A 15,286-nucleotide genomic window follows, 5' to 3' on the forward strand; every position below is an offset into this window, starting at 1 on the left:
GGCAGAGCAATGGGAGGACTGATGGAGGGAACAATGCATTCAAAAGCCTGGAAGGGAGAGAAGAGAACATTCTGGAAATCAGCATTTCCTAAGAACCTGCAATATACCAAGTATTCATTGTCCTAAAGCCCTTAGAGAGGGCTGTGTTCATCCCCCTAATAGATGGCCAGGGAGGTCAGGGCCAGGACCAGGAGTGGCCTGGGCATGTGGTCTCTGGAGCCCTCCTGCACCCACTCCCCCAGGTGCCTTGTTCTTCCCCCTGCAGCCACCCTGGACCTCCCTGCCTCTTACATGCCCCCCAACTCCCTGGTTCCATTGTAGGTCCTCAGGGCCCCCCAGGAAGCCCTGGCCAGGCCGGAGCTGTGGGCACCCCTGGAGAGAGGGGACCGCCAGGCCCACCAGGGCCTCCTGGTCCCCCTGGCCCCCCTGGTCCCCCAGCCCCTGTTGGACCACCCCACACCTGGAACCCCCAGTATGGTGAGTCCCCTGGGGTCACGACAGGTAATGGTGGGAGTGGGGGCAGGGCTGGCATAATGATCACCCCAGCGTCACTGCCATCTACCAGGTACCTTCTTTATACCAGGCTTGCCCTTGGTCAGCTATGTGTCACCCATTCCTCCAATAGTGCCATTGTCCTCTTCTGTTCTCCAATGAGGAAGACTGAGGGCCAGAGAGGAGCGATTACATAGCCAGGACAAGAGGGACCAGCTTCAAACCCAGGCATCCTCCAGGGCCTGCACTTAGAACCACCAGCTTCCGGCCCTCCTGCCAAGCCTTGGAGCTGGCCGGGATCCAGCCCTCAGAGTGCTGGAAAGCCCAAGCCTGACGGCAGGAAATGAGCTCTGTGCTCCCTGGCCCTATGTTCAGAGAGCCCCGTCTGCCCAGCTGGACCAGGACGTATCCTTTGCCTCCTCCCCAGCCTGACCTCCATGTGTGCCGCCAGTGGTTGGGAGCTAGGAGTGCCAGGTTCAACAATACCTGTGCCGTATCTTTGGGATATGACTGGGTGCCATTCATTCCATCTCACCACTCCTCCCTCTCCAAGCCTCAGTTTTCTCATCTGTACAATGGAGAGAGTGGCTGCACAGTTCTCCCAAAGCTCCATGACCCCCATGCACAGAAGCCCAGCACAAAGTAGATGGTCAATATATGGTAGTTTTTATTACTATTCCCATTTGACGTGTGGCAGTACAGGCTCAGCAAGGTGGAGGGTCTTGCTGAATGTCACCAGCCAGACTGTGGGAAGGTTAGAACCCAGGTCTCCCTGCTTCCTGGTCCAACATGACCAGCATTCTCCACACACCCCACCCTTGGAGCAGGTGTCCAATGACCCCGCCCACACTGTAGGTTGTCCCACAGGGCAGTCAAAACTGGCTTGGCAGAGATGTGGCAGGTAAAGACTGACTTCCCTATCCCAGCCCGGCCCTGCTCACTCACCATTTTTCCTCCCCCAGGGGACCCATTACTGTCCAACACCTTCACTGAGACCAGCAGCCACTGGCCGCAGGGACCAGCTGGTCTCCCAGGCCCCCCAGGGCCCATGGGTAAGTTGAGTCTGGTCCAGTGTAAGGGTGGGGTCCGGACATGGCAGAGGGGCTAGCGCTGTGGCTATCAAGAGGGAGTGGTTAGTGGTCTTCCTAGCATTGTACTCTGTTTTGGTCCTGAGGACATCCTGCCTTATTCCAGGTCCCCCTGGACTTCCTGGTCCCATGGGCATTCCTGGGAGTCCTGGACACATGGTAAGTAATTCTCCAAGCTCCCAGTCATCTGTCCATCCATCCACCCACTTATCAGCCCACATATTCATCATTTACCCATCTACCATTCATTCATTTATTCATTCATTACAGCATTTATTGAGCACTTAATATGCAAACTATTTTCAATAAATCTTTTTATTCAATCCATGTAAGAAAAAATAGCACATATGGGCAAGAATGATAGAGGTTTTGTTTTTTGTTTTTTGTTTTGTTTGTTTTATTTTTTGGTTGTGTGTGTGTGTGTGTGTGTGTGTGTGTGTGTATGTGTGTGTGTGTGTGTGTGAAAGACAGAGGTTCTTGCCCTAGGGCTGCCACCAGCACATGGCAACTTCCAGATCAGGGTAGGGACTCTCTGAATCCAGGGCCATAACTCTAAACCCTGAGCTCTACAAACTGCCTGCTGTATGCCAGGCACTGGGAGTGTGGTAAAGAACCCAGAGGCCCAGGCCAAACTGGGACTCCCTCCTCAACCCCTCTGTCTCCCAAGTCCTTGCCTACCCCACCATGACTCAGTACAAGGCTGAGGCCCTGTCTTGTTGCTCAGGGACCCCCAGGCCCCACTGGACCCAAAGGAATCTCCGGCCACCCAGGAGAGAAGGGAGAGAGAGTGAGTACTGAGACAGCCCCTGGTGGAGAATTCTGGGGAATCCTGGGGTCCCTGGGTCACACCCATTCCAATAACTGACTATATTTTCCTCCCTCCTACACAGGGACTGCGTGGAGAACCTGGCCCCCAAGGCTCCATGGGGCAGCGGGTGAGTGATGCTGCCCACCCTGTAGCAACCTTTCCAGGATCCCACAGGCCCAGATCCCTGCTCTGGCTCCACACACTGAGACCAGAGCTCCTGACCCCTTTCCTGTCCAGGGGATGATCTCTCTCTTTTCTTGTCTCTGGGTCCTATCAGCTTCTTAGGATCAGGCCACATACCTCTCCCTCACTCAGGCTCTTTGTCTCTTTATCTGTTTCCTCTCTCTCTCTTTCCTCTGTGTCTCTGACACTATATTTCTCTCTTTCACACTCCTTCTTTCCAACTATGATTGTAGATTTGTCTGCTTCACCCTTAAGTTTGGTCAACTTTTGCTTAGTGTGTTTTAAAGCTTTGTTATTAGGTGCATACATGTTCAGGAGTTTAATGTCTATGAAATTAATATCTTTCTCTCTGATGATACTCCTTGTTCTACATTCTACCTTTTTTTAATATAAAGTTTTTGATTGACTTTTTTGGGGAGAGTGAGAGCATGTGAACATTGGGGAGAAAGGTAGAAAGGGAGAGAGAAAGAGGGGGAGAGAGAGAGAGAGAGAGAGAGAGAGAGAGAGAGAGAATCTTAAGCAGGTTCCAGGCTCAGTGCAGAGCCCAACACAGGGCTCAATCTCATGACCCTGAAATCATGACCTGAACCAAAATCAAGTCGGAAGCTTAACTGACTGAGCCACCTAGGTGCCCCAGTAAAATTTCTTATTTATTTAAGTAATTTCTGCACTCAAAGTGGGGCTCAAACTCACAACCCCAAGATCAAGAGCCACATGCTCTTCAGACTAAGCCAGCCACGGTATCCTCTGCATTCTACTTTGATACTAAAATAATCACACAGCTTTCTTACACTTAGCATTTGCATGGTATATCTTTTTCAATCCTTTTGCTTGAAAACTCTTCCTATTTGAAGTATACCTCTGGCACATACTTGGGTCTCTTCTTTTTTTTAACTGTCTTGACTGTGGAGTTCATTTACATTTATTAATATGGTACTATTTAAGCAACCAGCTTGCTATTTGTATTCTATTTACCCCATCTCCTTTATTTTTCCCCCCTTTAGTCTGCCTTCTTTTGGAATGAGTACTGTTTACTCCATTTTTATCTCTACCAATGACTTTGTGTTATTTTTTCACAGTTGCTCTAAGATAACATCTTGACTTATCACAATTAATTTGAATTAATATTACACCACTTCACATATACATAGGAACGTTACAACTGTATAACTTGCCCCCTGCTGACCTTGTGCTATCACTGCCGTATATTTCACTTCTGCATTTGTTATAAACCCCACAATACATTTTTGTTATTGCTTTAAACAATTGACTTTGAAAGAATTTAAGAAAACAAGGAAAAATCCTCTTTTACATCTACTGATATATTTATCATTTCTGATGACCTCCTGTAGCTCCAGATTCCATCTGGATCATTTGTGTTCAGCCTAAAGAATGTCTTTTACCTGTGCTTGTGTGCGTCTGCTGGGAACAAATCCTCTCTGGTTTTATCTAAACCTGTCTTTATTTTACCTTAACTTCTGAAAGATATTTTGAATTGGATATAAAATGATAGTTTGGCAGTTTTCCTCCCTTTTAGCACTTTAAAGATGTTGTCCCACAGTCTTCTGGCTGATGTAGAAAATTAGAATTTCTCATGAGAAATTGGATGTGGTTCTTGTTGTTCCCTTGTATATGTCTTTTTGCTCTGACTTCAAAGATTTACTCTTTAGGGGCACCCGGATGGCTCAGTAAGTTAAGCGTATGATTTCAGCTCAGGTCATGATCTCACGGTTCATGAGTTCAAGCTTGGCATCGGGCTCTCTGCTGACAGCTCAGAGCCTGGAGCCTGCTTTGGATTCTGTGTCACCACCTCTGTCTCTGCCCCTCCCCCACTCATGGTCTGTCCCTCTCTGTCTCTCAAAAATGAATAAACATTTAAAAAAATTTAATATAAAAAATAAAAAATAAAATAATTTTAAATTTTTTAAATAAAAATTTAAAAAATTAAAATAATAAACATTTTCTCTTTACCCTTGGTTTTCAAACAGGTTGATAATGATGTGACTGGGTATGATTTTGTGTTTATTCTGCTTTGGGTTTGCCAAGATTCCTAGATCTGTAAGGTCACTGGGATTTTTGTTTTTGTTAGTTTTTTTGTTTGTTTAATTAATGTAATTCTTTCTTAGAGCATTTTTTTGGGCTCACAGAAAAATTGAGCAGAAAGGACAGAGAATTCTCATACACTCCCTGTCCTCGTTTATACACAGCCTCCCCCACGATCAACATCCTTAATACAGTGGGACGTTTGGTGCAGTTGAACCCACGATGACACATTATTGTCATCTTGAGTCCATAGTTTACATTAAGGCTTCCTCTTGGCATATTCTATAGTATCAGTGGATGTATACTGTATATACATATTGTTATGTATCCACCATTGTAGTATCAAATAGAATAAATAGTTCACTGATCTAAAAATTCTTGGCGCTCTGCCCATTCATCCCTATCTCCTCACCAATATGCACTTAAGGTTCCTCCATATCTTTTCATGGTTTGATAACTCATTTCTTTTTAGCTGTAAATAATATTCCATTATATGTACCACAGTTTATTTATCCATTCACCTACTGAAAGACATCTTGGTTGCTTCTGAGTTTTGGCAATTATGAACAAACATCCACATGCAGGTTTTTGTGTGGACATAAGTTTCCAGTTCACTTGGGTAAATGCCATTGAGTACAATCACTGGATCATAGAGTATGTTTAGTTTTGTAAGAAACTTTTTTGTAAGGGGCGCCAGAGTGACTCAATCAGTTAAGTGTCCAATGTCAGCTCAGGTCATGATCTCATGGATTGTGAGTTTGAGCCCCACCTCAGGCTTTCTGCTGTTAAGTGCAGGGCCCACTTCGGATCCTCTGTCCGCCCTCTCTCTGCCCATTCCCTATTGGTTCTCTCTTTCTGTCTCAAAATAAATAAATAAACTTAAAAAAAAAGATTTTTTTATAAGAAACACACCTTTGTGTTTGTGTGTGTATGATGAGAACACTGAAGGTCTACTCTCTTCGCAAATTTCAGTTATGCAATGCAGTATTGTTAACTCTAGTCATCACACTAAATATTAGATCCTCAGAACTTGGCTATACAAGAGCTGAAAATTCGTATTCTTTTATCAGCCTTTCCCATTGCCCATCCCCTGCCCCAGGCCCTGGCAACCACCATTCTGCTCTGTTTCTCTGAGTTCAACTTATTTTCTTCAGATCCACATATCCTTCTTATCAGTAATATTCCATCTTTTTAAAGGACATTATATATACACACGTACATACATATCACATTGTGCTTATCCTTTCGTCCATATCTCGGCTTCTGTGACTAAGACTGCAGTGAATGTGGGAATGCAGATATTCCTTCAAGGTAGTGATTTTGTTTTCTTTGGATAAATACCCGGAAGGAAGACTGCTGGACTGTATGGTAATTCTATTTTTAATTTCTTTTTTTTTTTTTACATTTATTTCTTTTTGAGGGACAGAGAGAGACAGAGCGTGAGTAGGGGACAGGCAGAGAGAGAAAGAGACACAGACTCTGAAGCAGGCTCCAGATCTGTGCTAGCAGTCAGCACAGAGCCCGATGTGGGGCTCAAACCCACTAACCATGAGATCATGACCTGAGCCGAAGTCAGGCGCTCAATCAACGAAACCACCCAGGTGCCCCTCTTTTTAATTTCTTGAGGAACCTACATTCTGTTTTCCATAATGGCTGAACAATGCAAAAGAGTTCCCTTTTTTTCACATCCGCACCATTTGTTATCTCTCTCTCTCTCTCTCTCTCTTTGATAATAGACATCCTAACAGGTAATATCTAAAATTGTGGTTCTGGTTTGCATGTCCCTAATAATTAGTGATCTTGAACATCTTCTTACATACTTATTTGCCATTTATTTATCTTCTTTGGGAAACTGTCTATTCAGATCTTTGCCTATTTTTAATTGCGTTATTTGTTGGGTTGGGTTTTTTCCACTTGAGTTGTATAAATTCCTTATATATTTTGAATATCAACTCTTTGTTGGATAGATGGTTTGCAAATATTTTCTACCATTCCATAGACTGCCTTTTTCCTTTTTTTTTTTGAGAGAAAGTGAGTGAGCAAGAGAGAGAGAGAGGCAGAGGGAGAGGGAGCCCAATGCATGGCTCCATCCCATGACCCTGCTGCGATCATGACCTGAGCCAAAATCAAGAGTCCGACACTCAATTGACTGAACCACCCAGGCACCCTGTGCAAAAGATTTTTAAATTAGTTTTCTTATTGTTGAGCTTTAAGAGTTCTTTATATATTTAGGATAATAGTTCTTTATCAGGTGTGTCTTTTGCAAATATTTTCTCCCACCGTGTGGCTTCTCTTATACTCTTTACATTGTCTTTCGCAGAGCAGAAATTTTTAAGTTTAATGAATTCCAGCTTATCAGTGATTTCTTTCATGGATTGTGCTTTTGGTATTGTTTCAGAAAGTTATCATCAAACCCAAAGTCATCTAAATTTTCTCCTGCATTATCTTCAAGAAATTCTATAGCTTTGCGTTTTACACTTAAATCTGTGATCTATTTTGAGTTAATTTCTGTGAAGTGTATGAAGTCTGTGTCTAGATTAATTTTTTAATTTTTTTAAGTTTTTAAAAATCTATTTTGAGAGAGAGAGGACACCTGCATGGGAGGGGCAGAGAGAGAGGGAGAGAGTGAGAATCCCAAGCAGGGCTTGAACTCACAAACCATGAGAGTTCAACCATGACCCGAGCTGAAATCAAGAGTCAAGTGCTTAACTGACTAAGACACCCAGGCATCCCTAGATTTTTTTTTTTTTTGCATGTAAGTATCCAGTTGTTCCAGCATCATTTTTGAAAAAGATTATCTTTGTTCCACTGCATTGCTTTGCTTCTTTTTTGAAGATCAGTTAACTATATTCATATATCTGGGCTATCTGTTCTGTTCCATTCATCTGTCTATTCTTTAACCAATTGCACGTTGTCTTGATTACTGTCGCTTTATACTAAGTCTTGAAGTAGGGTAGTGTCAGTCCTTGGACTTTGTTCTTCTCCTTTAATATTGAGTTGGCTATTCTGGGTCTTTTTCTTCTCCATATAAATTTTAGAATCAGCTGGTCAATATCCACAAAATAACTTGTAGAATTTCGATTGGGATTACATTGAATCTATAGATCAAATTGGGATGAACTGACATCTCCAAAATATTGAGTCTACCCATTCATGAATATTTATTTAATTCTTTGCTGTCTTTCATCAGAATTTGGTGATTCTCTTCATATAGATCTTGTACATATTTTGTTAGATTGATGCCTAAGTATTTCATTTTGGGGAGTGCTAATGTAAATTGTAATGTGTTTTTAATTTTTCATGTTTTATTTATTTTTTGAGAGAGAGAGAGAGACAGCGTGAGCAGGGGAGGGACAGAGAGAAAGGGAGACACAGAATCTGAAGACAGGCTACAGGCTCTGAACTACCTATCAGCACAGAGTCCAATGCAGGGCTTGAACCCACGAACTGTGAGATCATGACCTGAGCTGAAGTCGGACACTCAATGACTGAGCCACCCAGGTGTCCCTGTGTTTTTAATTTCAAATTCAACTTATTCATTGATGATTTATAGGAAAGTGATTGACTCTGGTTTATTAGCCTTGTATCCTTCAACTTTGCTATAATTGCTTATTAATTCCAACAGTTTGTCAGTTTTTTCAGATTTTCTACACAGATGATTATGTCATCTTCAAATAAGGACAATTTTATTTCTTCCTTCCCAATCTGTATACTTTTTGTTTCCTTTTCTTGTCTTATAGCATTACCTAGACCTTCTGATTGATGACCATTGGTGTGAGGAGACATGCTTTCCTTCTTTTCTGATTTTAGCAGGAAAGCTTTGAGTTTCTCATCGTTAACTATGATATAATTAGTAGGTTTTTTGTAGATATTCTTTATCAGGTTAAGAAAGTTCCCCTCTATCTCTGGTTTGCTGAGTATTTATCATGAATGGGTGTTGGGTTTTATCAGAGGCTTTTTCTGCACCTATTGATATCTTAGATTCAGTTTGCTAATGTTTTGTTAAAGATGTTTGCATCTATGTTCATGAGAGATATTGGTCTGTAGTTTTCTTGTAGTGTCTTTGTCTAGTTTTGTAGGGCAATGCTAGCCTCATAGAATGATGTAGGACATATTATTTCTGCTTCTATCCTCTGAAAGAGATTGTAGAGAATTGGTATAATTTCTTCCTTAAGTGTTTGCTACATTTCACCAATGAATTCCTCTGGTGTTGGTGCTTTTATTAATGGTTGATTTATTCAATTTCTTTTCCTCTCTTTTTTCTTTCTTTCTTTCTGTCTGTCTGTCTGTCTGTCTGTCTCTCTCTCTCTTCCTTTCTTCCTTTCCTTCCTTTCCTTTCCTTCCTTTCTCTCCTTAAATAGGCTCCACACCCAGTGTGATTGAATTCACAACCCTGAGATCAAGACCTGAGCCAAGGGGTACCTGGGTGGCTCAGTTGGTTGAGTGTCTGACTATTGATTTCAGCTCAGGTAATGATCTCAGCAGTAACGGCATGTAGCCTGACATGAGAGTGACGTGCTGACAGCATGGAGCCTGCTTGGGATTCCCTCCCCCTCACTCTCTGTCCCTCCCCTGCTTGTGCGTGTGCTCTCTCTCTCAAAATAAATAGATAAACTTAAAAAATAGATCTAGATCTATTCAGATTGTGTATTGTTCTTTTGGCAGACTGTATTTTTCGAAAAATTGGTCTAGTTCATCTAGATTGTTAAATTTGTTGGCATAAAGTTGTTGATAATATTTCATTTTATCCTTTTAATGTCCAGGGGATCTGTAGTGATGTCCCCCCTTTTATTTCAGTGTTAGTCATTTGTGCCTTTTTTTTTTTTCTCTTTTAATTATCCTGGCTAGGGGATTGTCGGTTTTATTGATGTTTTCAAAGAACCAGCTTTTGGTTTTGTTGATTTTCTCTATTGATTTCCTGCTTTCAATTTCATAGATTTCTGCTCTAATTTTACTATTTCTTCTATATTACTTACTTTAGATTTAATTTACTCTCCTTTTTTTCTACTTTTCCAAAATCAAAGCTTAGATTATTGATTTTAGATCTTTCTTCTTTTTTTTTTTTTAAGTTTCTTTATTTTGAGAGAGAGAGAGGGAGAGCATGGGGGGGGGGGCAGAGGCACAGAGAGAGGGAGAGAAAGAATCTCAAGCAGGTTCCATGCTGTTAGTGCGGAGCCCAATGCAGAGCTTGATGCCACAACCTTGAATTTGTGACCTGAGCTAAAATCAAAAGTTAGAGGCTTAACAGACTAAGCCATGCTGGTGTCCCAGATCTTTCTTCTTTTCTAACATATGCATTCAGTGCAATACATTTCCACCTAAACATTGCTTTTGATACACCCCATAAATTTGGGCAAGTTGCAATTTTATTTTTATGTTGTTCAAAATATTTTTAAATGTCTCTTGAGATTTCTTATTTGACCCATGTGTTATTTAGAAGTCTGTTGGTTAATTTCCAAGTATTTGGGGGAGTTTCCAGTTATCTTTCTGTTATTAATTTCTAGTTTAATTCCATTGTGGCCTAAGAACATGCATGGAATGCTTTCTATTCTTTGAAATTTGTTGAGATATATTTTATGACCCTGAATGTTCCATATGAGCTTGAGAAGAATGTGTAATCTGTTGTTGGATGAAATGGTCTATAGATGTCAATTATATCCAGTTGATTGATGGTATTGTTGATTTTAACTATGCTCTTTTTTTTAACTTTTTAAATGTTTATTCATATTTTTGAGAGAGAGATAGAGATAGAGTGTGAGTGGGGAAGGGGCAGAGGGAGAAGGAGGCACAGAATCTGAAGCAGCCCAGGCTCTGCGCTGTCAGCACAAGCCTGATGTGGGGCTCGAACTCATGAACTGCAAGATCATGACATCGTGACCTGAGCTGAAGTTGGACACTTAACCCACTAAGCCACCCAGGCACCCATCAACTATGTTCTTTCTGATTTCCTGCCTGGCTGGATCTGTCCAATTCTAACAGAGGATCTTAAAGTTTCCAACTCTAATAGTGGATTTATCTATTTCTCCTTGGAGTTCTATCAGTTTTGGCCTCGTATATTTAAAAAAAAATTTTTTTAATTTTAATGTTTATTTTATTTTTGAGAGAGAGAGAGAGAGCATGAGCAGGGGAGGGGCAGAGAGAGAGGGAGACACAGAATCCAAAGCAGGCTCCAGGCTCTGAGCTGTCAGCACAGAGCCCGACACGGGACTTGAACTCACGAACTGTGAGATCATGACCTGAGCCGAAGTTGGACGCCTAACCAACCGAGCCACCCAGGTGCCCCTTAAATTTTTAAATAATTTTTTAATGTTTATTTATTTTGAAGAGAGAGTACAAGTTGGGAGAGGCAGAGAGAGAGAGGGAGAGAGAATCCCAAGCAGGCTCCGTGCTATCAGCACAGAGGCCATTTTGGGGCTCGATCTCACAAACATGAGATCATGACCTAGGCCAAAATCAAGAGTTGGACACTTAACTGACTGAGCTACCCAGGCACCCCTTGGCCTCGTATATTTTGATGCTCTGTTGTTAGGCACCTACACATTAAGGATTGTTGTGTCTTCATGGAGTATTGATCTCTTTATCATCATTATGTATTACCCCTCTTTATCCATGATAATTTTCCTTGCTCTGAATTCTGTTCTGTCTCAAATTAATATAGCTACTCTCATTTTCTTTTGATTAGTGCTAGAATGTAACTAGACTAGTAACTCACAACCCCAAGATCAAGAATCACATGCAATACAGACTGAGCCAATTAGGCCCCCTTTCAAGATATTTTTTTACCTTTGATTTTCTGAAGTTTAAATATGATATGCCCAGGATGTAGTATTGGGGAGGGGGCTGCATTTATCCTGCTTCATGTTCTCTGAACTTCCTATTCTGTAGCTTGGTGTCTGATAATTTGGGAAATTCTCTGTCATTATTGCTTTAAATACTGGTTCTGTTCCTATATTTCTCTTTCCTTTCCCATGTTCTCATTATATGTATGTTATACTTTTTTGTGATTGTCCTATCATTCTTGGATATTCTGTTCTGCTTTTTTCAGTCTCTGTTCTTACTGCTTTTCAGTTTGGGAAGCTTCTAATTGTCATAATTTCAAGTTCAGGGATTCTTTCCTTCACCATGTCCAGTCCACTAATGAGCCCATCAAAGGCATTCTTCATTTCTGTTACAAGTTTTCAATCTCTAGTATTTTCTTAAATGTATATGCAAGTTCTTAACCTGAAAAATCTAAATAAAAATACTAAATCATATATTTGTGTGCCCAACACCAAGCTTAAGAAATAAAACCTTCCCTTATGACCCAGCAATAGCATTGCTAGGGATTTACCCAAGAGATACAGAAATGCTGATGCCTAGGAGCACATGTACCCCAATGTTCATAGCAGCAATGTCAACAATAGCCAAAACATGGAAAAAGCCTAAATGTCCATCACGTGATGAGTGGATCAAGAAGATGTGGTATATATACACGATGGAGTACTACATGGCAATGAGAAAGAACAAAATCTGGCCATTTGTAGGAAAGTGGATGGACCTGAGGGTGTCATGCTAAGCGAAATAAGTCAGGCGGAGAAGGACAGATACCATATGTTTGCACTCATAGGTCTAACAGGAGAACAGGAGAGACCTAATGGAGGACCAGGGGGAGGGGAAGAGGGAAAGAGAGTTGGGGGGAGAGAGGGACGCAAAACTTGAGAGACTATTGAATACTGAAAACTAACTGATGGTTGAAGGGGGAGGGGGGAAAAGAGGTGGTGGTGATGGAGGAGGGCACTTGTGGGGAAGAGCACTGGGTGTTGTATGTAAACCAATTTGACAACAAACTATTTTTAAAAAAAAAGAAATAAAACCTTATCAGTACCTTTGAAACCCCCCATGTGCTCCTTTCCAGTCTTTCTCCTTGAAAGGTATCTTTATTTTTATATTTTTAAATTATTTTTTAAATTTTTAAAATTTTTGACATTTATTTATTTTTGAGAGAGAGAGAGAGAGAGAGACAGAGCATGAGCAGGGGAGGGACAGAAAGAAGGAGACAAAGAATCCAAAGCAGGCTCAAGGATCTGCTAGAGCCCAACATAGGGCTCAAACCCATGAACCACGAGATCATGACCTGACCCAAAGTCAGATGCTGAACTGACTGAGCCACCCAGGTGCTCCTGAAAGGTATCTTTAAAAGGAGTGTGAAGGGCATCTGGTGGCTCAGTCAGTTAAGCATCCAGCTCTTGGTTTCAGTTCAAATCATGATCTCAGAGTTCATGAGTTTGAGCCCCACATCAGGCTCTGTGCTGACAGTGTAGAGCCTGCTTGGGATTCTCTCTTCCCCTCCCGCGTGCTCTCTCTCCCTCTCTCATAATAAATAAGTAAATAAACTTAAAAAAATAAATAATAAAGGGAATGTGGAAGCTTAGCCAGGAAACTGACGGACTTGTAACTACAGGTCGTGTTTTTGTTATTTTCTGCTGTAGGTAGAATTTTAGGGAGGGGACAGTCTGGGATGAAATTCTGTTGAAGTTGTATTTCTGGACCATGGCTCCCAATACTGGAAAGAAAGGCCTTTGTTAGAACTGAAGTATTTCTGTTTTTTTTTTTCCTATTTTTCCCCCTTTCTTTTAGAGAGAGTGTGTGCACGAGTAGGGCAGAGGGGCAGAGAAAAAGAGAGAAAGAGAATTTTTTTTGAGAGAGAGAGAAAGCATGTGCATATGTGCATGTGCGAGCCAGGGAGGGGCAAAGCGGGGGGCGGGGGGGGGGAGAAAGAACACCTTAAGCTGTCTCCAAGCTCAGCAAGGAGCCTGGGCAGGGCTCGATTCCACAGCCCTGGGATCATGACCTGAGCCAAAATCAAGAGTCAAACACTCAATTGACTGAGCCACACAGGTGCCTTGTGGACTTAAGTATTTCTTAAGAGGCCTGGGAAAAAATGTGATTACCCCTAGCTAACTGACTCTATGAAGAGGATCTTCGCCTGAAATCTAGCATTTCTTTTGGAGTCTTAGAATTATTTCTCTGTTCACATTATCTATGTTGTCAATGTCAATTTTTTTCCACTAAAATTAATGGAAATTTAATTTAGAATTTTAATCATAGGGTTTTTTTTCCTAATTCCTGCCCTGATAATTCCAACATCCATGCCATATCTACCTCTAGTTCTGATATTTGCTCACTCTCTTAAAACTGTTTCTTGCCTTCTGGTATGCCTTGTAATTTTTGGTTAGAAGGTAGACAATTTTTTTTTTGAGAGAGAGAAAGCATGTGCATGTGTGCGTGTGCAAGCCAGGGAGGGGCAAAGCGGCGGGGGCGGGGGGGGGGGTGGAGAGAAAGAGAACACCTTAAGCAGTACATCTGGAGTGAAAGGCCTCGTTACTCCAGTAAAGAGTAATGTAGTGGTCAGGTGTGCGGTGAGAGGAAGCGTTCCATAGTCCCACGGTTGGGTCTCAGTCTTGTGGTAAGCCTATGTCCCTGCACTGTGAACTCCACCAATGCCTCTTAATTTTGTGTTTATTTTTTAATTTCCCCTCAGGTGGGACAAGATAGCTAAAGCGGGCTGAGCTGGGATATTTCTCTTCCCCCACGCGTAAAGCTAACGCCAGCTATAGTTGGGTATTTCCCTCCCCTCAGGTCAGTTAGGCTCTGATAAGACCCCAGCAGGTTAGGCTCTGATAAAAATAGTTTCTCCTGAGGGCAGGCCTTCCTGAGAAGAACAGAATGCGCTGGTGTGTTTCAAGATGGTACCTTTCCCCCTTCCTGCTGCCTAAAGCAAAGCACAAGGATGGGCGCCTGGGTGGCTCAGTCGGTTAAGCGTCCAGCTTTGGCTCAGGTCATGATCTCACGGTTCGTGTGTTCGATCCCCACATTGGGTTCTGTGCTGACAGCTAGCTCAGAGCTGGAGCTTGTTTCAGATTCTGTGTCTCCCTCTCTCTCTGACCCTTCCCTGCTCATGCTCTCGCTCTCTCTCTCTCTCTCTCTCTCTCCCTCTCTCTCAAAAATAAACAAAACATTAAAAAAAGAAACGAAAGCATGAGATTTTTCTACAGCATTCACTCACTGTAAGGACCTGACAAAGCTTGCGAGTAAAACTCACACAGGTGTCAATATTCTCCAAAAACTGTGTCCTTCTGGAATGTTTAACTCTCAGAGTTGTCCACACTGAGCCACCAGCGATTGGCAGTTACATTTGGGTTTTCCCACCCTGGCGCTGGTTCCCAGAGAGGCTTCTGCTCAGTAAATAGTAATCTACCTCTCTCTCTGCAATTTGGGGGACAGTGCTTTGTGCTGTGACCTCACATCTTAGATAGCTTTACAGGAATTGTTGATTTTTCAATATTTTCAGTGTTTTACTTGTTATTAGGACAGAATGGTGATTTCTGAGATCCTTATGTGTCATACCAGAAACAAAAGAACTGTTTTGTTTTGAATCAACTTTGGGGGGAAATTTTGGTTAATATTTCTCCAACATTTGTTCTGTTTCTGTACTCTCTTCTCTCCTTTTGTGACTCCAATTATTACTTAATAATCTCTCATGAGTCAGTGAGGTTCCATTAACTTTATTTTTTAATCTTTTTTCTCTTTGCTCTTCAGTTTGAGTTATTGCCTTGACCTGTCTTCAAGTTAACTAATTCTTTCTTCTGTTATGGCCAGTAGTAACAGTATTCATGATCTGAAATTCTGCATC

General features: G+C 41.9%; 1 protein-coding gene across 1 annotated transcript in view; it reads left to right on the forward strand.

Moving 5' to 3' along the window:
• Positions 1-15,286, forward strand: part of EMID1 (EMI domain containing 1) — a 40,173-nt gene that overhangs the window by 13,102 nt on the left and 11,785 nt on the right. The window contains exons 9-13 of the mRNA XM_029921605.1: positions 322-477; positions 1,455-1,544; positions 1,687-1,739; positions 2,305-2,367; positions 2,471-2,515. Of these exons, the coding sequence (XP_029777465.1) occupies positions 322-477; positions 1,455-1,544; positions 1,687-1,739; positions 2,305-2,367; positions 2,471-2,515 (407 nt within the window). The remainder of the gene's footprint in view (positions 1-321; positions 478-1,454; positions 1,545-1,686; positions 1,740-2,304; positions 2,368-2,470; positions 2,516-15,286) is intronic.

Source organism: Suricata suricatta, chromosome 14 (assembly GCF_006229205.1).
Source record: "Suricata suricatta isolate VVHF042 chromosome 14, meerkat_22Aug2017_6uvM2_HiC, whole genome shotgun sequence".
NCBI classification, from domain to species: domain Eukaryota; kingdom Metazoa; phylum Chordata; class Mammalia; order Carnivora; family Herpestidae; genus Suricata; species Suricata suricatta.